This window comes from Mustela putorius, unplaced genomic scaffold (assembly GCF_011764305.1).
Source record: "Mustela putorius furo isolate JIRA1106 unplaced genomic scaffold, ASM1176430v1.1 tig00003962_pilon_pilon_pilon, whole genome shotgun sequence".
Taxonomy (NCBI): Eukaryota; Metazoa; Chordata; class Mammalia; order Carnivora; family Mustelidae; genus Mustela; species Mustela putorius.
The window spans coordinates 1,159,779-1,183,085 of NW_025422106.1; the positions used below are offsets into that span (position 1 = coordinate 1,159,779).

Consider the following 23,307-nt stretch of genomic DNA (forward strand, 5'->3'; position numbering starts at 1 on the left):
TTAACATATGTAGTATGTCAAATGTTGGCATGTGGGAAGATACTTAAGCCAGTCTGCTTCCCACAAACTTTAATATGTAATTTTGGATTTTTCTAGAATAGGTGCTTGTGGTCAGTTTTGTGAATAAATTTTATTGGACCATAGCCCCATGTGTTCATTTATATATTGTCTGTGCCTTTTTTTTTTAAGTTTTTTTTTTTTTTTTTAGAATGAGAGAGTGTGCGGGGTGGGGAGGGGCAGAGGGAGAGAAAGAATCCCCAGAAGACTCCCTGCTGCATGGAGTCTGATTTGGGGCTTTATCTTGGGATTCTGAAATCATAACCTGATCACATCAGCTGACTGAGCCACCCATGCATCCCTATATATTGTACATGGTGCCTTTTTTTATTGTCCCCCCATGGTGTCTTTTGAACTAAGATGGCAGAATAGTTGGACAGAAACCACGTGATATTCAAAAGCCTAAAATATTACTATTTGGTCTTTTAAGAAAGGTTGCTAAAATGTTCTAGAGCAGAGTGTTTTAGAAAATACATTATTAAATTTATCTGTAAGATAGAAAGTGCTTTGCTTTAAAATAATCAAGATTTTATACCAGTAATAGCATTTTTCACAGTATAGGTTTGGGATGATCTTAGCCATTAAGGTTTAGAATTTGTTGGCTCAAGGGATTATTCTAGTGGTTCATTAATTAAGAGAAATAGCATATCCTATTAATCACATGTGAAGCCCCAAAGGAAGGCATTTTCTTTTTTTTTTTTTAAAGATTTTATTTATTTATTTGACAGAGAGAGATCACAAGCAGGCAGAGAGAGAGAGAGAGGAGGAAGCAGGCTCCCTGCTGAGCAGAGAGCCCGATGCGGGACTCGATCCCAGGACCCTGAGATCATGACCTGAGCCGAAGGCAGCGGCTTAACCCACTGAGCCACCCAGGCGCCCAGGAAGGCATTTTCTTACTGAGTTCATTTTTTTTTTTTTTTAAGATTTTTATTTATTTATTTGACAGAGAGAGATCACAAGTAGGCAGAGTAGCAGACAGAGAGAGAGGGGGAAGCAGGCCCCCTGCTGAGCAGAGAGCCCGATGCAGGGCTCAGTCCCAGGACCCCGGGATCATGACCTGAGCTGAAGGCAGAGGCTTTAGCCCACTGAGCCACCCAGGCGCCCCGTCTTACTGAGTTCATTATTATCAGTTTTCTTTTGATTCAGTATGACATCTAATTTGTACTCTTGTTTATGTTTGTGGTTTGGTTGGTTTTTGGTAGTGCTTCAAAAGAGGTTTTGAGATTGCCTACTGATACAGATTCTTTTTAGAATGAATTTGCTCAGAGCTCTGGCATTTTATTTTATTTACTTATTTTTAAAATTTATTTATTTTTTAAAAAAGAATTTATTTATCTGACAGAGACATAGTGAGAGAGGGAACACAAGCAGGGGGAGTGGGAGAGGTGGAAGCTGAGCAGGGAGCCCAACGTGAGGCTCAATCCCAGGATCCTGGAATCATAACCTGAGCCGAAGGCAGACACTTAACTGGGCCACGCAGGCACCCAGCTCTGGCATTTTATAGAACTATTTCTGGTTATTTGCCTTACCTGAGAATTGCATATTGCAAACCTCTGAGGGCATATCTGAATCAAAGGCAGAATTAAACCCTGCTTTCCCAATAAGAATTGTTTTCCTTTAGCAGCTAATACACTGCTAATTTTGTTTTTTCTATCTTATCTTACAGATGTATGTCCATCCCTGTGACGATGAGGGCTATTCGGAGGAAAGCTGAAACCATTCAGGCCGACACTCCAGCACTGTCACTCATTGCAGAGACAGTTGAAGACATGGTGAAAAAGAACCTGCCCCCGGCTAGCAGCCCAGGGTATGGCATGACCACAGGCAACAACCCAATGAGTGGTACCACTACACCAACCAACACCTTTCCGGGGGGTCCCATTACCACCTTGTTTAATATGAGCATGAGCATCAAAGATCGGCATGAGTCGGTGGGCCATGGGGAGGACTTCAGCAAGGTGTCTCAGAACCCAATTCTTACCAGTTTGTTGCAAATCACAGGGAACGGGGGGTCTACCATTGGCTCGAGTCCGACCCCTCCTCATCACACGCCGCCACCTGTCTCTTCGATGGCCGGCAACACCAAGAACCACCCGATGCTCATGAACCTTCTTAAAGATAATCCTGCCCAGGATTTCTCAACCCTTTATGGAAGCAGCCCTTTAGAAAGGCAGAACTCTTCTTCCGGCTCACCCCGGATGGAAATATGCCCGGGAAGCAACAAGACAAAGAAGAAGAAGTCATCAAGATTACCACCTGACAAACCCAAGCACCAGACTGAAGATGACTTTCAGAGGGAGCTATTTTCAATGGATGTTGACTCACAGAACCCTATCTTTGATGTCAACATGACAGCAGATACGCTGGATACGCCACACATCACTCCAGCACCAAGCCAGTGTAGTACTCCCCCAACAACTTACCCACAACCAGTACCTCACCCCCAGCCCAGTATTCAAAGGATGGTCCGACTATCCAGTTCAGACAGCATTGGCCCAGATGTAACTGATATCCTTTCAGACATTGCAGAAGAAGCCTCTAAGCTTCCCAGCACTAGTGACGATTGCCCACCCATTGGTACCCCTGTGCGAGATTCTTCAAGCTCTGGGCATTCTCAGAGTGCCCTCTTTGACCCTGATGTCTTTCAAACCAATAATAATGAAAATCCTTACACAGATCCAGCTGACCTAATTGCAGATGCTGCTGGAAGCCCTAGTAGTGACTCTCCTACCAATCATTTTTTTCCTGATGGAGTAGATTTTAATCCTGATTTGTTGAACAGCCAGAGCCAAGGTGGTTTTGGAGAAGAATATTTTGATGAAAGCAGCCAAAGTGGAGATAACGATGATTTCAAAGGATTTGCATCTCAGGCACTAAATACTTTGGGGGTGCCAATGCTTGGAGGTGATAATGGGGAGACAAAGTTTAAAGGCAACAGCCAAGCTGACACAGTTGATTTCAGTATTATATCAGTGGCTGGTAAGGCTTTGGGTCCTGCAGATCTTATGGAGCATCACAGTGGTAGCCAGAGTCCTTTATTGACTCCTGGGGACTTAGGGAAAGAAAAGAGTCAAAAGCGAGTAAAGGAAGGGAACGGCACCAGTAATAGTAGTCTGTCAGGGCCAGGATTAGATAGCAAACCAGGGAAGCGCAGTCGGACCCCTTCTAATGATGGCAAAAGCAAAGATAAACCTCCAAAGCGGAAGAAGGCAGACACTGAAGGAAAGTCTCCATCTCACAGTTCTTCTAACCGACCTTTCACTCCACCTACCAGTACAGGCGGATCCAAGTCTCCAGGCAGTTCAGGAAGGTCACAGACTCCCCCAGGTGTTGCCACACCACCTATTCCCAAAATCACTATTCAGATTCCTAAAGGCACCGTGATGGTGGGCAAGCCCTCTTCCCACAGTCAGTATACCAGTAGTGGTTCTGTGTCTTCCTCAGGCAGTAAAAGCCACCATAGCCATTCTTCCTCCTCCTCTTCCTCATCTTCTGCTTCCAACTCAGGCAAGATGAAAAGCAGTAAATCAGAAGGTTCATCAAGTTCCAAGTTAAGCAGCAGTGTGTATTCTAGCCAAGGGTCTTCTGGATCTAGCCAGTCCAAAAATTCATCCCAGTCTGGGGGGAAGCCAGGCTCCTCTCCTATTACCAAGCATGGACTGAGCAGTGGCTCCAGCAGCACTAAGATGAAACCTCAAGGGAAGCCATCATCACTTATGAATCCTTCTTTAAGTAAACCAAACATATCCCCTTCTCATTCAAGGCCACCTGGAGGCTCTGATAAGCTTGCCTCTCCAATGAAGCCTGTTCCTGGGACTCCCCCATCCTCTAAAGCCAAGTCCCCCATCAGTTCAGGTTCTGGTGGTTCTCATATGTCTGGAACCAGTTCAAGCACTGGCATGAAGTCATCTTCAGGGTTAGGATCCTCAGGCTCATTGTCTCAGAAAACTCCCCCATCATCTAATTCTTGTACAGCATCTTCCTCTTCCTTTTCCTCAAGTGGTTCTTCCATGTCATCCTCTCAGAACCAACATGGGAGTTCCAAAGGGAAATCTCCCAGCAGAAATAAGAAGCCGTCCTTAACAGCTGTCATAGATAAACTGAAGCATGGGGTCGTCACCAGTGGCCCTGGAGGTGAAGACCCAATGGATGGCCAGATGGGGGTGAGCACAAATTCTTCTAGCCATCCAATGTCCTCCAAACATAACATGTCAGGAGGAGAGTTCCAGAGTAAGCGTGAGAAAAGTGAAAAAGAAAAATCCAAGGTTTCCACCTCGGGGGGTTCAGTGGATTCATCTAAGAAGACCTCAGAGTCAAAAAATGTGGGGAGCACAGGTGTGGCAAAAATTATCATCAGCAAGCACGATGGGGGTTCTCCCAGTATTAAAGCCAAAGTGACTTTGCAGAAACCTGGGGAGAGTAGTGGAGAAGGGCTCAGGCCTCAGATGACCTCTTCCAAAAACTATGGCTCTCCACTCATCAGTGGTTCCACTCCAAAGCATGAGCGTGGCTCTCCTAGCCATAGTAAGTCACCAGCATATACCCCCCAGAATCTGGACAGTGAAAGTGAGTCAGGCTCCTCCATAGCAGAGAAATCTTATCAGAACAGTCCCAGCTCAGATGATGGTATCCGACCTCTTCCAGAATATAGCACAGAAAAGCATAAGAAGCACAAAAAAGAAAAGAAGAAAGTAAAAGACAAAGATCGGGACCGGGACCGGGACAAAGACCGGGACAAGAAAAAATCTCATAGCATCAAGCCAGAGAGTTGGTCTAAATCACCCATCTCTTCAGACCAGTCCTTGTCTATGACAAGCAACACAATTTTATCTACAGACAGGCCCTCAAGGCTCAGCCCTGACTTTATGATTGGGGAAGAAGATGATGATCTTATGGATGTGGCCCTGATTGGCAATTAGGAACCTTATTTTTTAAGACAAAAATGGCCAGAGAAAAACTAATAAGTTTATAGGCAAACCACCATAAGGGGTGAGTCAGGTGTGATTTTGTGTTCAAGAATCTTAAATGGCATGGCTTTGACACCGAGCTGGGTAAATTTAGAAAGGCATAGCCAGACCCTACTAAAGAGACCATAGGGTTTGATTTTGGTTACCAAGAATCACTTTTTCCTTTGCCAGAGAAAAAAGAGGAAAAAAAAAAAAAGTTAAAGTACTTGCTTATGAATGGGAGGGGGTGAGTGGGGCATAGGGAGAGGGAAGGGTGGGAAACAGTTTTGTGGGAAATATTCATATATATTTTTTTCTCCCTTTTTCCATTTTTAGGCCATGTTTTAACTCATTTTAGTGCATGTATTTGAAGGGCTGGGCAGCAAATGAAAAAGCAATACATTCCTTGATGCATTTGCATGAAGGTTGTTCACTTTGTTTGGATAGTTGTCCATTTGAGGCATGGGCAAATGAAGGACTTTGGTCATTTTGGACACTTAAGTAATGTTTGGTGTCTGTTTCTTAGGAGTGATTGGGGGAGGGAAGATAATTTTAGCTATTTATTTGTAATATTTTAACCCTTTATCTGTTTGTCTTTATACAGTGTTTCTAATTCTATAAGGTTCAGGGTTCAAAGTAATGGGAGGTGGAAGAGCAAGGCTTATTTGGTGGTAGGGAGCCTGTAGCTTGTGCTGGTACTGTAGCATTAAGCCCAAACAGATTAGTCAGAGTCCACCTTTGGAGTTAAATAGAAAAACCAAAATGGTATTTTTGTTTTAGGAGGTTTATCATAGGGTTCAGACATCATAGGAATATTAGGAGTTACCTCTCTGTGGAGGTACTGATTTATATTCTCTTTTGTCCTTTAATAAAGGCTGGGCTGGCTTTTTGGGAAGTAAACATGTTTTCAGATGCAGTAAGGTTTAATGTACAGCCTCCCTGACCCAGTGGCATGAAAACCATTACAGAATTAAAAGTTCTCCTATTTCCACAATGTGCCAAAAGTCCATATCCCAGCATTTTGTTTGTAGGAGAACTGATGCCATTCCTGAGAGCTGGGCTCCTTATTTCTCTGCATCACATGGAGGAGGAGTCCAGACTTCAGTCACTCCACTGTATGCTCCCTTAAATAAAACAGTAAAAAATTTGCAGCCATAGTTCACTTAAAACAATTTCAAGCTCACTTGAAGTATTGGGGGCCTGGAATGCTAGGTGGGCATGAAGATACACCCTTGCTACTATGTAGCAACTCAATTGGACCTTTTTGGAGGAACAGGTCTGAGTCTGGATTCTGGGGGACATCAATAAGAAGCCCTTCTCATAAATAAAGAAATCCAGGAGACCATTTGAGTGCAACACAAGTTCTCAGTATTTGGAGGGTCCTCTCAAAATTCTGCGGCCTTACTTTGATTTTGACACCTGCACTGTGCCATTCCTGATGATTCCATTCAGGATCTGTATCAGCAGGACGGGGCACAGTCCCCAGCACAACTCTTCTGGATTAAAAAAAAAAAAAAAAAAAAAAAAGCCAGGTGATTCATTTGTGTGTGTGTGTGATAAATGGAGTGACTTCATCAGATATTGAAGAAGATTTCTATATTCAGCTCTTTCTGCAGGTTGGAGTTAGCATAGAGTTGGAAAATCAGCTTTGGCGTTCTTTCCTGACTGTCTCTGATTTCCTCTAGTGTTCTCCCTTTTCTGGTCATCAGCTCTCAACAACTCTGCCACTTTTGTGTCCCAAGGTAATAAGAAGTAGGAAACGAAACATTGCAAAGTGGAGCAAGAAAAGTTATCGGTTACCGTATCAGAGTCAAATGTCTTGGGTGACACTAAGGAGGACATGGGCAAGGTGATACCAGAGTGCTTTATCTTGTGATGCTGATACAGTAGCAGCCTCTCAAACATATAACCAGGTTGGATTTCTCACAAGTTTCTCACCTAGTTTTGAATCCTATCCCATTGGTTTCTGCAGAGGAAAAAAAAAATGTTAACATGGTTTTTAAGTTTGTTCTGGGTGGGGAAGATCTTATGGGGAATGTACTACATATCAGGGGCTCAGCTTCCCCAAGCAGAGCCAACAGATACCAAAATGAGTAAACTGGGAAGCTTTTTCTCTCTTTCTGTCTTCATCCCAGATCAAAGAATCCCGAGTTAGGATCTGGATGAAGGATAAGCCCCTGAATTGTCGATGGGCACACCCCACACACTGACCCAGCATCTGAACTTGCTTAACAGGGAGCCGGGGCTAACCTGCTTCACCCTGCCTGAGAACCAGGGAGCACTGCATTTCTCCACAGGGTGGAGGAGAAGAGGCAGAATAAACCAAGCCTGGGACACCTCCCTCCTGTCTAGGTGTCCTCACTCTCCTGTTTCAAAAGACTGCAAGGACATGAAGTCAACTTCTACCTGTCTGCTGCTGCTGGTGTCTAATGTATTCTTAGTTTGACCTGATTCCTTTTCTGTCTTTTGGCTTCATGTTAGGGGTTCTTGGTCAAAACCTGCTCTGATGTACATGAAGATTTCAGGTTCAAGATCCATGTGTTTTAAAACGTATTTTATAAACGGGAGAATTGAAGCAGGATATAATTGCCAAAACTGGCCTTGAGGTTAGTGACTCTTGGAAAGATTTTTCCTTAAGGCCTAGGTGTGAAAATTTAGTGCAGCAATATCATGAATTCTCAGAAGCAACCCTTTCAAGGGAGGCAGTGAGTCACACAGTATCCAGTCAAGTCACTTAAAGCAGAGGACAGTATAGGGAACTTTCACAATCCCTGGGCAATCTCATTTTCTTTCTCCTTTTTTTTTTCCCTCCCCTTTTCAACTCCTCTACCCCCTTATTTCTACCCTTGAGTTAGTTTTTTGAGGGGTAGGAAGTACGTAACATCTCAGAAGCTAGGTTGGGAAACGTGCTTAGCTGTAAAAGCTGGGCTTTGTAATTTTGTGTTTTAGAAATGTACATCAGGAGCAGTTGGGGAGGGTCTTTTCTAAAAAAAAAAAAAATCTTTCAAATTTGATTTTCTGTGTGTATGGCCGTTCTGTAAATATTTTGGGGTTTTTCATTTTTTTGAAAGTAGACAAAATCTGGGATTTTTCCCCCCAAAACATTACAAAAGAACCTGTTTATTTACATGCAAATAAACTTATTTGATAAAAAGTAATATGCCTTCGTGTAGTAAATTTTTAACCTTTGAATAATTTTCATTCAACTTTTTAAAGGATTTTGTTAATTTTTAGAGGGAGGAGTTGGGGGAGGGGCAGAGAGAGAGAGAGAAGCAGACTCCCTGCTGAGCAGGAACCTAGGTGGGTGGCTTAACCCTGAGATCATGACCTAAACCAATCAAGAGTCAGCAACACAACTTACTGAGCCACCTAGGTGCCCCTACTCGGCATTTTAAAAGTCCACCAATCAGAAAAAATTCAATCAGAAAGTAAGTCTTTCCTGAGTATTACTCAGGTTAGCTGGAAAAGATAATTGAAACCTGGAAAAAGACCTGTGAAAATTTTCTTCATTTGATTTATCTGCTTGAGCCAGTTTTATTATCTTTTGCAAAACTTAGTCACCAAACTCAATAATTGGGAGAAAATTGTTCTTAGATCAGATGGGACTGAAAAAGCTGTATTTATCTTAGTGAAGTTAAAGAACATTAAAAGTAGCAGGCAGGAGAGAATAATAACATCTAGACCTGGGTTTGTGGGCCTGAGAGTTTCCTAAGCTAGGTTCCTCCATTAAGAAGCCCTTTCTAGGACAAACATGAGAAAGTTGAAAAATGCTTGAAGAGTTAGGTAATAAAGCTTCCAGTTTGAATATGCCTTTTTTATTTTTTGTATTTTATTTTTATAATTTTTATTTTTTTTTAAAGAGCAGGCGCACCCTGCTCTTTTTTAAGGGGTGGAGCTGGCGGATGGGGAGGGTCAAAGGGAGAGAGAGTCTTTTTTTTTTTAAGATTTTTATTTGACAGATCATAAGCAGATACACAGAGGCGGTGGCGGGGGTGTGGGAGGAGGGAAGTAGGCTCCCCGCTGAGCAGGACCCTGGGATCATGACCTGAGCTGAAGGCAGAGGCTTTAACCCACTGAGCCACTCAGGCGCCCCAAAGGGAGGGATAATCTTTTTTTTTTTTTTTTTTAAGATTTTATTTATTTATTTGACAGAGAGAAATCACAAGTAGACGGAGAGGCAGGCAGAGAGAAAGAGAGAGGGAAGCAGGCTCCCTGCCGAGCAGAGAGCCCGATGCGGGACTCGATCCAAGGACCCTGAGATCATGACCTGAGCCGAAGGCAGCGGCTTAACCACTGAACCACCCAGGCGCCCAGGGAGGGAGAATCTTAAGGAGACTCCACGCCTAGCTGCAAGCCCAAGAAGGGGATGGATCAAACCACCTTAAGATCATGACCTGAGGGGAAATCAAGAGTTGGATGCTTAAAGGACAGAGCCACCAAGGTGTCCCAGAATATGCCTGTTTTTTAAAAAAAAAATCTCCAGCACAGTTGCTCTTCAATGAGCTCATCTCTTTTACACATATTTTATTTTTTAAGATTTTATTTATTTGACAGACAGAGATTACAAGTAGGTAGAGAGGCAGGCAGAGAGAGAGGGAAGCAGGCTCCAGGACCCCGAGATCATGACCTGAGCCGAAGAGAGGCTTTAACCCACTGAGCCACCCAGGCGCCCCCACATATTTTATTTTTAAGTACTCTCTACACCCAAGGGGGCTTGAACCCACAACTTCCATATCAAGAGTGGTAGGCTCCACCAACCCGGCTAGCCAAGTGCCCCAATAATCTCTCTTAAATCAGATTCATAACAATCCAGTCACTAAAGCGAATTAAAAGAGGTATGAAGACAAACATATTTACTTTGGAAATACAATCAGGGACAGCGATCCTGCCAGGACTGCTGGAATTTATGATACATTTTCTAATATTTCATCTTTGGTACATGATTTTGCAGTTTGTCGCTCTAAAAGAGGGTAAACTTATTCCTTATTTCATGGAAATTTGATCATAAATTACAAGACCTTGAGGGCTGGCGTTGCTAAAGTATAATAATATGATGACACAAACTAGCTTTTATGGAAGGAGCCTAGGAGTCAGACGAATGTCGTAATTTCCACTGGCCAAGCGCCCCCGCCTACTCGTTAAGACACGCTTGTTTCTCCCGCCAAAGTGACGTCAGGATCAGGTTCTCACCAACCAGAGCCCTGATTGGAGGATGGGAAGGCACTAAAACCCATTGGGCGCCAGCGGCAGTCTGGTGGCGGAGGGGCGGGGGAAGCCAAAGGCACTTCAGCCTCGTCTGGCCCCCCCAACCACCAAAGCGCGTCCTTCCCCCAGCTAAAAGGAGTGGTCGCCAAGCTCCTGCGCTGCACCCCCTGACCCCAAGGCGCGAGGTGCGGTCTCGCTGTATATTCTTGGAGCAGAGGGTAGCGCAATTACCCCCGCCCCCGTCCTCCTGATCCATGCACAGGGAGACCCACGCCCTGCGGCGGCCCCCCAGGCCTCCCTGCAACACCCGGTAATGCAATCCACGGGGGCGGGGGAGGCGGCGGCAGCTACAGCAACGACGGCGGCGGCGGCAGCAGCAGCACTGCCTCAATCTAGAGACAACCAGAAAGCGGAGGAAAATGGCTCCGAGCAGGGACCGCCTGCTGCACTTTGGGTTCAAGGCGACAGTGAGTGATAGGGAAAGGGAGTTGGGTGGCCGGGAAGGACATACGTGGCTGCACAGGCTACCCGGGAAGAAGCGATAAGACTTAGGGGGCTGGGAGGACTTGACAGAAAGCTCAAGTGCTTGCTGGGTGGGTGCGTGCTGTCTGTCGGCGAAGGGGATTAGATGGGCTCCAGTACTATGTGCAGTTGCCCTGCTTTCCTCACTCGCGAGCACGCGCGTACTCACACCCTCCCCACAGCCCCTCCCATACACAAATACACACAGACAGATAGGCACTTCCCTTCCTCTCCTTCTCGCGGTGGGCTTGCGTGGCTCGGAGGCAAGAGCCGGCTCGCGCCGCCGCCGCCGCGCTCCGGCTGCTCCCGGGCGGACAGTCGCGGACTGCGCCCGGGAGTGGGGGAGGGGTGGTCCCGCGCCGCCGCCGCCGCCGCCGCCGCCGCGCGCTCCTCCTCCTCCCCTCCCCACGCCGTTCCAGGGCCCGGGCGGCTCTGCCCAATGAGGAGCGGCGTTGCTGGCAGGTGGGGAGTGTTTTTGTTTTGGGTTGAAGTTGAGGCTGAGGAGAGAGAAGAGCTAGCGACGAGCAGTCGTCGCCGCCGCCGGCTCTGCGGGAGGTGGAGGAGGCCCCGCCGGAGCCGAGAGGTTTCCCCTCCCCGCGAACGGCCCCTGCCCGCCGCTCCTCTACCTCTTCCCGGTCCCGGAACTCCGGGGCCTGCCCGGGGCCCCAATCTTTGCACTCCGCACGCCGCAGCGCCCGGCCCCGGCCGCACCCGCCGGCCCCATGAGGAGGGACGTGAACGGAGTGACCAAGAGCAGGTTTGAGGTGTGAGCCTGGTGGTGGTGGTGGGGGTTTGGGGCGGCGTGAGCAAGGCGATTCCCGCTCTTGTGCCCCGAAAATTTCGCTCCGCACGGAGCCTCCTCCCTTGCCTGGCGCCGTCATCCACCGACCGCTTGGGTTGCCAGACTTCTTCCCCCTTTTTCGCGACCCGAAAGCCGGGTGCAGCCCAGCTTTTCTAGTCCTCCGGGCTGGTCGCCTCCAGCCTGTTCCACGAGCGGGCCCCGGCTAGGGATTAGCTCTGGCGCCCTAATTCCCCCCTCCCCCCAGTATCACTCAGCTTTCCATTCTTTACACAACCCTTGGCTTGCCTCCCTTCACCCGGCAGAAAAAGCATCACGGCTCCGATCAACCGGAGCTGGCTTCTTTTCTTTATGCCACCTTCTTCGCGAAGCGAGAGGGAAATTACGGGCCAGAGGGCCATTTCTCAGAGTTTCAGAGACCTTGGTTAAACTGGGGAAGTGGTGGGTGGTAGACAGGGATGATAGGGACGACCACGAGTTTTCGTTGCGGTGTTTGGTTTGGGTATTGTTCTGATACTTCCTCTTCTTTCCCGTTTAGTCTGTACTTTTGTAGCTCATTGTTTCTGGGAACTCTTAGATGTGTACGGTCTTTGAGGTTGGGACGAAGGTTGGAGAGACTTCAGAAAATCCATTCTTTAAGAACTTTTTCTCCTTTGGCGAGAAGGGTTTGTAGCTAATGGAATGGAGGAATGAATGAGGAAATAGGAAAACACCTGAAAGCGTCTTCAGTGAGTAGTTACCGTGTTAAGGAAGTGATTCCTTTGGGAAGTGAGGTATTCTAACTGCGTGTGAATTTCAGTAGTGTTTACTGAGGGTATAAGGGAAAGAAACTTCTACAACTGGAAGAGTAAATGTTACCTAGCCCTTTCTGGCAGAGAATCAGACTGACCTGGGATCACTCACAGCTCAGTGTACATCTCACTTGGTGTTTTTCTTCATTTCCATTTGAAGGATGAAATTGTAAGACCCTGAGACAGAAGTTTAAGGAAACTTGCCCACCAGGTGCGGGGTGTGAAACTGTTACCTAAGGGTCTTCAGTTTAGTCTGTTCCTTGGTTTCTTTTTATGCTTATGGGGAAACTATTTTGATTTATTCATGAAGATCTGGGTAGAAAGTGTTGGGGAGAAGTTTAAATTCAGAGTGCTACAATATTACTGTTGGAGGTGCGGAGTGGAGAAAAATGAATAAATTGGCCCCTTTAGAGTTTTTGTATTTAATTTAATCATAGGAAGAAAATATAGTAGATATAATTTGGTGTTTACTTGAACAGAACTTTAGATTGCCTTGAAGTAGAGAGGTCCAATAAGCTTAATTTAGGGTGGTTTTGTATGTAGTACTACTGTATGGTAAAAGTCCAGACCATCATTAAAATTATTGAGTGGACTTATAGCAGTTAACAGGAATCTTGAAAAAGAAACCCAAATACTGAAGATCAGAGTGGGGGATAGCCTTTTGCAGTTGAAGTCTGCATTTTGCTATTTTCTTTTAGACTGAGTTATTGTTGGAAGGAGTTCTTTTGTAGTATGTGTTTTAAAATTAAATTGCTGCATCCTATTTTTGTAATTACCTTATATTTTAAATTGTAGTTTACTTGCAGTGGTGGTACTATCATAATAAAATTGATTGCCTTGTTAAGTATATCTGCTTACCTTGAACTAAACCAATGGAAGCTTTCTAAAGGTGTCTGATAAGATAAAGAATAAGAGGGGATTAAAAAACCCTCCTTCTATAGTATTCATGATTAGTTTTTGGTTTATAAATATTTTAGTCTTTTATTATGATAAGAAGGGATCCAGTTTACAAGCAGTAAAACAAGCTGTTAGGTCTCTTATGAAATAGTAAACTTACTGCTAATTCATTGAAAACATTTTAAATATTTAGTTTCAGTGGATAAGACATATAGACAAGACAGTCTTTTCATATCTAAAACATTTACATCAAGTTACCTTGTGTTCTTTTTTTAAGATTTTTATTAGTTTATTTGACAGAGAGAAAGAGACAATGAGAAAGGGAATACAAGCAGGTGGATTAGGAGAGGGAGAAGCAGGCTTCCCGGGGAACAAGGAGTGGGATGTGGGGCTTGATGTGGGGCTTGATCCCAGAACTCTAGGATCATGACCTGAGCTGAAGGCAGACACTTAATGACTGAGCCACCTAGGTGCCCTCAGGTTACTTTTTTAATTCTCAAAGTTACAGAATGGTTTTTAAAGGACCGATAGTTTTATGATAGTAAGTATAGCTGATCCCTGAGAATTTTTTTTGAGGGGAGGACATTTTTGTAGCAAATAATAACTCATTTCAAATTATGGTTAATACAGAAAGTGAAAGATTATTGTTTTATTTTTCTTAGTCACTTTTTTTTCTGGGTGGAAGATTGATTCATTAAAATCTTAGAAGGAATATTATGTGCATTATTCTTTTGGATGTTGTAATGCAGGCCACACACTTTAAATCTCATGCTCAGGTCTGGAGCTGTAGAAAAAAATTTTTAAGTGAAAATAAAGGGAGTAGAATACTCCAGACATGGAGCCAGATATGTAGCATCCTGTAGAATAGCCAGAGTAGACGATAGCCAGGTAAAAGAGCTAAAGAGATAGAGATGTGAAAATTTATTGTTCTTTGCTATATCACGTTGGCATTAACTTTCCACAAAAGTAACTCTTATAAGCTAACACAGTGCTGACTAATGTGTCTCTCAGTTGAAATTCTTCATCTAAATACTTTCTATTACATTACTAATAGTATACATTGTTGCAAATATTGATAATTTCCTTTCAAACTTAATTGAATCCTGATGTCACTCCCTGAGATAGGTGTTTTACCTCAGTTACTTGTAATTCTCACAATTCTGTTTTACCGTTGAGGAAAGCGGGGGCCTAAGAAGTGCTCAAGTTGCATAGCTAGTAAGTGGGGGAGCCAAGATTTGAACCTGCTCTCTGTCCTTCTGCTCTGTTTTTAGCATAACATAGCATAAATACCCATAAAATGTGTGGACAATTACTTTCCTACATTTCTTCATCCAGTATATTTTATTTTGTCTTTGCTATCAAGAATGAAGTTGTCCTTCATTTGAAGTACTATAATGCGTGTTACCTTTTAAAAAAAAGTTTAGGGGGGAGGGGCAGGGGGAAAGCGAGAGAGAGAATTTTTTTTTTTTAAAGGTTCTACTTATTTATTTGACAGACAGAGATCACAAGTAGGCAGAGAGGCAGGCAGAGAGAGAGGAGAAAGTAGGCTTCCTGCCCAGCAGAGAGCCCAATACGGGCAGATCCCAGGACCCCAGGATCATGACCCTAGCCAAACGCAGAGGCCTTAACCCACTGAGCCACCCAGGTGCCCCTGAGAGAGAGAATCTTAAGCAGGAGCAGACACCATGCCCAGTGTGGAGCTTGACTTGGAGGGCTGATCTCACAACCCTGAGGTCATGATCTGAGCTAAAATCAAGAATTGGATGCTTGGATGCCTGGGTTGTGCAGTCCATTAAGGTCTGCCTTCTGTTCAAGCCCTGATCCTGAGGTCCTGGGATTGTGTCCCACACCAGGCTCCTTGCTCAGCGGGGGATCCTGCTTCTCCTTCTGCCTGGCATCCCCTCTGCTTGTGCTCTCTTGCTCTCTCTCTCTGACAAATAAATAAAATCTTAAGAAAAAAAAAGTGTTGGATGCTTAACCAGCTGAGCCACCCAGATGCCCTTATGTGTGTTACCTTAACACTCAGATTAGTTACAGACAGGTATAAATATCTAAGCTAGCCCTCAGATCTTAAGTTTAGATTTTTTTCAGTAAAGCCTCTCCATTTCATCGTTGTCTTAGTAGCTCCATCATAAGATGACAGTACTGTCGGAGTAAAATTTCTATCCTTTTGGGTTCATTAAAAAGTCTAGTTACCTATTATGAAAACATTAACCAACATCACAGATACTATTGACAGTTTAAACGGTGCCTGGAAATGTTATAATTCATAAAGTTAGGAAATAAGTTCCAATTGGGATAGTTTGAATCCCTGTTCATTACTGTTTTTTCATTATACCTCACTGCTGCCTTGATAAATGTATAAAATTACAGCCTGTAAGATTAAATTGTACTACTTATTTGCCTACTTAAATATTAAATTGTACTACTTATTTGCTTCATTTTATCAAGAAAGTTTGTCTAAAACAAGAAAAATCATAAAATCTGGTATTGCAGAAAGAATACACTGTGTTGGGAGTTGAAAGAACTGGATGTTAATCTTAATTTTTGCCACAAATTAACTATAACTTTGGTCGTTTCTTTTTATTTCTCCAGTCTGCTCATTTCCCTCCTTTGAAAAACAAAGAAGTTAGAATCAGTTGTTGTGGTTCATTTTATTCCAGAATCCTGTGAATCTGTAATTTTTTTTTTTTGAATCTGTAATTTTTAAAAGAAAATTGGAGGACCACATTTCCTTGGCTGTTTCTCCTAAAACAGCCACTCCAATATTGTTAAAGTTTGTAGGCAGAGTTGCACAGTACTGCTAAGGCCGCAGTAATTACCTTTTTTCTCTCATAAGGTTTTATCTTCTAAAGAACATTCTGGGGGCCCTTGGTTGGCTCAGTTGTTAAGTGTCTGCCTTTGGCTCAGGTCATGATCCCAGGGTCCTGGAATCTGGCCCCGCAGAGGAGGGAGCCTACTTCTCCCTCTCCCACTCCAACTGCTTGTGTTCCCTCTCTCACTGTCTCTCTCTTTCTCTCTCTCTGTGTCAAATAAATAAATAGGAACATTCTGCATAGTAAATGACCATCTTTTCCTAATTAGTTCAGGTGGAAAATGTACATTTTTCCAGTGTGTGACAGCCATTTGCTTCATTATGTTTGAAAAGCCTTGCAATGGGAAAGTGTACTAGTAAAAGTAAGGGATTTTGTTTTTAACACTTTAAAGATTAGTTTGAAAGCAGTTATCTATTATTATACAAGGACCAGATTAGAGGTCTAGGCATTTGGGGCCTATTCGGATATTGTGTTTTTTAAAATAGTGTTATTTGGGCGCCTGGGTGGCTCAGTGGGTTAAGCCTCTGCCTTCAGCTCAGGTCATGATCTCAGGGTCCTGGGATCGAGTCCCACATCGGGCTCTCTGCTAGGCAGGGAGCCTGCTTCCTTCTCTCTCTCTCTCTCTCTCTCTCTGCCTGCCTCTCTGCCTACTTGTGGTCTCTCTCTGTCAAATAAATAAAATCTTAAATAAAATAAAATAGTGTTACTAATGTTTATTGTGTAATTATGGGTCCTTTTTACCTTGTTTTGTTGTTTGTTTTAAGATTTTTTAATTTATTTATTTGACAGACAGAGATCACAAGTAGGCAGAGAGGCAGGCAGAGAGAGAGGAGGAAGCAGGCTCCCAGCTGAGCAGAGAGCCCAATGTGGGGCTCGATCCCAGCACCCTGGGATCAGGGCCTGAGCCGAAGGCAGAGGCTTCAACCCACCGAGCCACCCAGGCGCCCCTTGTTTTGTTGTTTTTTTAACATTTTATTTTATTTTTTTTGAGAGAGAGAGAGAGTATGAAGAAGCAGTAGAGGGAGAGGGAGGGGCAGGTTCCCTGCTGAGCAGCTACAATGTGGGGTTCTATACCCCAGGCCCCTGGGATCATGGCCTGAGCCTAAGGCAGTCACCTAACTAACTGACTGGTGTCCCTCCTTTTTACCTTTTAAAGTTTGGTATGTTGTTACCATGTACTCACTGTAGTAATTCATTATTTTAAAATCAATGTATGTATGTTTCTACAGTCTACGTAAGGTAAGTCATTACACATTGAAAATTATGTTTTCCATTGTCATTAAAAAATTTTAACTTGGCAAAATCTTTACAAAGTATGTTCTTAATATTTAAGGTCATACGTTCTTATTTTTTAGATGTAATCTGTTTCTGCATGGAAGATTTTCATTCATTGAATCAGTATTAGAAATGTTCAGAAGTATTTACACTTTCAGATTTTTATATTCTTATGTTTTAGGTCATTTGTCAGTTTTAGCTGTTATTGTTGGTGTCACTTTTTAATCTTAATTTATAAAATCCTCCTGTTTTTATCTCCCAAGTGTTTCTCTTCAAATCTTGGTCTTGTTTTTCTTGCAAATTATTAAGTACTTTTGTTACAGGCCAGGGATTCCATACCCAACACTTAGATTAGTTTCCCAACCTATGACACATTGGGAACTGAATTAAAATTTTCAGTAATCTAACTAGTACTGTGGTTTTTGAAGGGTATTTTTAGATGTTCAAAATAAAATATTTCGTTACACCAGGAAAATCCAAGGGAGGGAGGAAGAATAAAGAATGCCCTTAAACTGACCAAATTTAGCTGCTTGTGCATAGTTGTCTTTATACTGTTTTCCTACTTGGTTCCAGACTTGGTGGATACTTAGATCAGACCCTTACCCAAAGATTGACTCAGAAAAATGCAGGCATACAACTTGATTTTACAGTTTTATGTCTTAGCACATTTGGACCCATTTGATCAAAGATTTTAACTTAATAGCAACTAACATTAGGTGGTGGTATTGAACTGTGCCATGGTATTTGTGCTTGATTCATCTTGTTTAATTATATAACTTTTAAAAATGAAGGTATGTATTTAGATGTAAATAAATCCAAAATATATTTGCATTAGCTTTTGAAGACTTTCTTTTAAAAGAATGGCTTTGCTGCATAGCTATTTTCAGCACATAATCTAATAACTATATAGCAGACGTGTGAGTTATAGCAATAGGTTAAGTAGCCTCTATTCCCTAATCATTTTTCTTCCAATTTGACTTTATGATATTCTCTTGAATTTAATAAGCCTCATATCTGACAGTGGTAATCAGGTAGAAATGTAATTTAAGTCATTTTTGCTCAGTCTCTTAAGTTGCTGTGAGGTTAAAGTCACCAATTAAATCATGGTAGACAAGAGTTTAGTCAATCATGAAATATATATTGGCAGTTTCTTCCATTTTTTTTTAAAGATTTTATTTATTTATTTGACAGACAGAGATCACAAGTAGGCGGAGAGGCAGGCAGAGAGAGAGGAGGAAGCAGGCTCCCTGCTGAGCAGAGATTCCCCATGTGGGGCTCCATCCCAGGACCCTGGGATCATGACCCGAGCCGAAAGCAGAGGCTTTAACCCACTGAGCCACCCAGGCGCCCCTTTCCATTTTTTTAAAAAGATTTTATTTATTTGGGAGACAGAGAGAATGAGAGAGAGAGCATGAGCAGGGGAGAGAGGGAGAAGCAGGGTCCCCACTGAGCAGGGATCCTGATGTAGGGCTTGATCCCAGGACCCCGGGATAATGACCTGAACTGAAGGCGGCCGCTTAATCCACTGAGCCACCCAGGCGCCCCTTCTTCCATTTTTGTCCTTGAATTTTGTCCCAGGAATTTCTAGTAAAAACTAAAAAGGAAATAGAATACTGTGAAAGCAAGTAGAAAATTGATCTTGTGCATTACTTGCTAAGACAGAAATCATATCTAACAATATGGGGGTGAAGGTAAGCAATAAATCAAATGCCTGCCTGATTTTATATAAGTAGATATGCCAGCTATTACGGTATTTGTTGGTTAGTGTGCTTCCTGATCAACTAGAGGATGCAGGCAGATATAGTTTCATAAATTGTTTTAAAGTAAAAAATGGAAAAGCATTTTCAGTTTTACTTCTAATTTGTAACAATAAGAAGCTCTAGGTATAGGTACTCTGGGTGCTTCGAATTTGCTTTACTATCTGCAGAATGAGGTGATTTATGTGGCAGGGAAGACAGGCAAAAAGAAAACAGTAAATTATCTAGATTAGGGCGGGTTTTTAAATATAGAGTGCCTATTCTTATGCATATGCCACTCTAGGTTGACAGTTTAGGCCCAGGGGAAGGTCATTGCCAACTCTGTGTATACTGAATTACAGTTCATCAACAAAGAGCCAGTTTTGTTATGTTTTTCTTTTTCTTTTTTCCTCTTTCAGAGAGGGTGAGTGGGGAGTTGCCTGCAAATTAACAATTTAATGTTAACTGTAAATGTTAGCCACAAAGTTTTCCAGAGTTCTCTGTTAGAATATTATTCTTTTTTTGTCATGTTATTTTTTTTTTAAAGATTTTATTTATTTATTTGACAGAGAGAAATCACAAGTAGTCCGAGAGGCAGGCAGAGAGGGAGAGGGAAGCAGGCTCCCCGCTGAGCAGAGAGCCAGAAGCGGGACTTGATCCCAGGACCCTGAGATCATGACCTGAGCCAAAGGCAGCGGCTTAACCCACTGAGCCACCCAGGCGCCCCTTGTTTGTTTTGTTTTTAAATAATTCTTTGTCAACTTATTTTTTGAACCAGATGATTTATACATTTTAATGTTCTAATTTTGAAATTAATTTGAGTAAAAAGAGGATGAAAGTGTTAAGGTGATTTCTTAAGGATTTCTTAAGGATTTGCAAATGGAAATAATACAGTTCTGAACTTTGAAATAAGTACTCACATCCATGTATTTTATAAATATGCATTATATGTATATATAATGATATGTATGTAATAATGTGTGTGTGTACTGGTTTCTGTATGTCCTTTGTGGACCTCCATTGCTGCAACTGTAAGTTCTTTCTAGCATAGGAATTCTGTGATTCTCTATAAATAAGTCCCCTGACTTGCTGCAGATTAGAGATTAGATACTCAGTTTTATTGCCAGTGTTCTTACATTTCTTTGCTTACAACTGCTAGTAAAGACAAAACAGCCTGTGTGATCTTAACCCATATTCTACTTTGGATTCCTGGTTGTTCTTGCGCTGAATTCTTATAGAAGTGGAGGTGGACACTTAGAGAAAAAGCTGGTGTATGTCTTTCCAAACGAACATCTTGGTCAGAGGAGTAAGGAATGGATATAATGATTGTATAATATCCTGGAGTTTAGTGTGCTGTGATTCAGTTTCTTAGGATGTATGGAATTTTTTTTTTTTTTTTAAAGATTTTATTTATTTATTTGACAGACAGAGATCACAAGTAGGCAGAGAAGCAGGAAGAGAGAGATGAGGAAGCAGGCTACCCGCTGAGCAGAGAGCCCGATGCGGGGCTCGATCCCATGACCCTGGGATCATGACCTGAGCCGAAGGCAGAGGCCTTAACCCACTGAGCCACCCAGGCGCCCCAGGATGTATGGAATTTATATAGAGAGAATCTGTTTAAGAGCATTAGCTTTGTCTGAGCTCTGAGTCAAACTCTGAAGTCTGAATTTAAACCCTGGCTTTGCCACTTAACCATCTCTGTGAGCTTGGGCAAGTTATTTAATCTGTCTGAGTCTCAAATTTTCAATATCCAAAATGGGTATAATGCCTACTTGACTGGATTGTGGGGATTTAATTCTGTAATGTTAGCACTTAGCAAGTTGTCTACTGAACAATAAGGTCTCGGTAAATAATGCCTATTATTTTATTACTTTGTGGAATCTACCACACAGTAAGCACTCAGTAAATGACGACTCTCATTATATTTCTTTAAAGTGGAAGTGTTTTGTTTTTTGTAAGTGTTGGTCTTTTTTTTTGTTTTTTTAAGATTTTATTTATTTATTTATTTCACAGACAGAGGTTACAAGTAGGCAGAGAGGCGGGCAGAGAGAGGAGGAAGCAGGCTCCCTGCCAAGCAGACAGCCTGATGTGGGGCTAGATCCCAGGACCCTGGGATCATGACCTGAGTCGAAGGCAGAGGCTTTAACCCACTGAGCCACGCAGGCACCCCAAAGTAGAAGTGTTTTTAATTAAGACTTTTTGTAAGTCATTATTTTAATTTTTTTAAGGAAAAATTCTGTTACAAAGGAAAGAATGTAACTAGTTATCTCTTTATTCATCTGATTCAGTTTTATGTGTTGGGTTTATGAAACAGGAACACCTATGAATTTTAATCAGTGTAGTTGAAGAGTAGTAATTTAGCAGTGTTTCAATCTGGAGTTTATACTGCAACCAGTATTGTATTCATTGTTAGGCAGATGTGGGTAAATGCCTCTGAAGATGAGAAGAACCAAATGGTAAGTTGACGTTTAAAACACTAGATCAGTCAGCTTTTACCCAGAAACCAGTCTTTCTCCCTTCCCTGATTTGTAGAAAATAAAGCTATGGCATGACTGAACACAGACAAGTAGAGATGTATTTATTTTTGAAAAAGAAGTCTACATTGCTGATACTCTTTCCCCACACTCATCCTTATCAGCTTTTTGAAAATTGTTTACATGTCCTTCATGTAAAGAAGCCCAGGTTGGAAAAAATCACATCCTAACTTATTTCTGCAACCCGTTTGTGGGAAAGAAACCTGACCTGTTTTGGAATTCTCCTTGGATAAGTTAAAACATCTATTGAATACTGTAACTTTCTAACATATTCTCATGAATAGTACTTCAGGAAGATAAGGGACTTAAAAGTATTCTTAGCCAGAGCTAACAGGTACACAAAAGAAGTTTCCCAAATCTAGATCTCTACAACAACAATAATGCAGTCTCACTGAGGTCAAAACATTTCTTAAGAAAGAATAATTGTATGTAGATTATATGCCTCTAAAGGTAGATTATAGGCCCTAAGTGACATAAATTTCTTCTGAGCTCATCAGTCTCTGGTCCAGACAGAAAAGTTTGGCCAAATATAGGAATCAGGATCCCAAGGCACCTAATGTTGGCACTGTTGTGAACTTACACTGAGCCCTGGGAAAAACCACTTACCTCTGTTTGTCTTTAGGGCTCTAAAATAAGATTTCAAATGTGTATTACGTAACTTAATACAAACTAGATTGTTAGTTAAAGGTGAAATCTAATATAATGTTGTATGTCAGTTATAGCTCAGTTTTAAAAAAAGATAAAACCTAGAACTCTTTCTAATAGTACTCCCTAAGTGGACATTATTAAGGAGGAATAAGTGAAACTAAATTTCATTTATAGAAACTCAATGTCACAATAGAAATAAATAAGGAAGGACCTGAACATCTGTTAGAATTACCAGTGAAGTTGCCCAATACTGATTCCTTAAAACCTTTGGATCTGACATGCAAGTTTCAGAAGTTCCCTTAGACATAATATAAGTTTATGTTAAAAAAATACTGTGAGGGGCGCCTGGGTGGCTCACTGGGTTAAAGCCTCTGCCTTCAGCTCAGGTCATGATCCCAGGGTCCTGGGATTGAGCCCCGAATTGGGCTCTCTGCTCAGCAGGGAGCCTGCTTCCTCCTCTCTCTCTGCCTACTTGTGATCTCTCTCTGTCATATAAATAAATACAATCTTTTTTAAAAAAAGATTGTATTTATTTATTTATTTGACAGAGAGAGATCACAAGTAGACAGAGAGGCAGGCAGAGAGAGAGAGAGAGGGAAGCAGGCTCCCTGCTGAGCAGAGAGCCCGATGTGGGACTCATAGATCCCAGGACCCTGAGATCATGACCTGAGCCGAAGGCAGCGGCTTAACCCACTGAGCCACCCAGGTGCCCCTAAATAAATAAAATCTTAAAAAAAAAATACTGTGATAAGGAATACAAATGTAACTTGTATTTGCAACCTGGACTCCATGGAGAAATAGATTTAACATACTATGAATTTGTCATCTTAAAATCAGTACACCAGTCAGGTTTCTGTCCTATCCTAGGTGTTTTAGTCCTGGAAACAAGATGTGGTATCTAATATATAGCACCTAAAAGACAGTTAATTTGTTACTTTGGTGTTTTACATGAGCAGATATGTTCAGTTTCACCAGCGAAACCACCAGGACACACTATACAGTCTCTTAAGCTATGAGAAACATCTGTGAGCTCAGGCAAGCTTATCTGACCTTGTCTAGGGCTCAGAAAATCTCAGTATAA

General features: G+C 42.4%; 2 protein-coding genes across 6 annotated transcripts in view; both read left to right on the forward strand.

The window, feature by feature from the left end:
- The window catches only part of MED1 (mediator complex subunit 1), a 29,459-nt gene extending 22,929 nt beyond the window's left edge, over positions 1 to 6,530 (forward strand). For both annotated transcript variants that reach the window (XM_004764667.3, XM_045069925.1), the window contains one exon: positions 1,724 to 6,530. In XM_004764667.3, coding sequence (XP_004764724.1) covers positions 1,724 to 4,976 — 3,253 coding nt within the window. In that variant the 3' untranslated portion in view covers positions 4,977 to 6,530. The remainder of the gene's footprint in view (positions 1 to 1,723) is intronic.
- Positions 6,531 to 10,262: 3,732 nt separating this feature from the next.
- FBXL20 (F-box and leucine rich repeat protein 20) overlaps positions 10,263 to 23,307 on the forward strand; it is a 105,240-nt gene continuing 92,195 nt past the window's right edge. Inside the window, exon 1 of one of the 4 annotated variants that reach the window (XM_045070313.1) lies at positions 10,263 to 10,675. In XM_045070313.1, the coding sequence (XP_044926248.1) occupies positions 10,628 to 10,675 (48 nt within the window). In that variant the 5' untranslated portion in view covers positions 10,263 to 10,627. Of the gene's footprint in view, positions 10,676 to 11,070; positions 11,495 to 23,307 lie in introns of those variants that run through there. The other 3 variants (XM_004764668.3, XM_004764669.3, XM_004764671.3) reach the window with 3 other exon arrangements.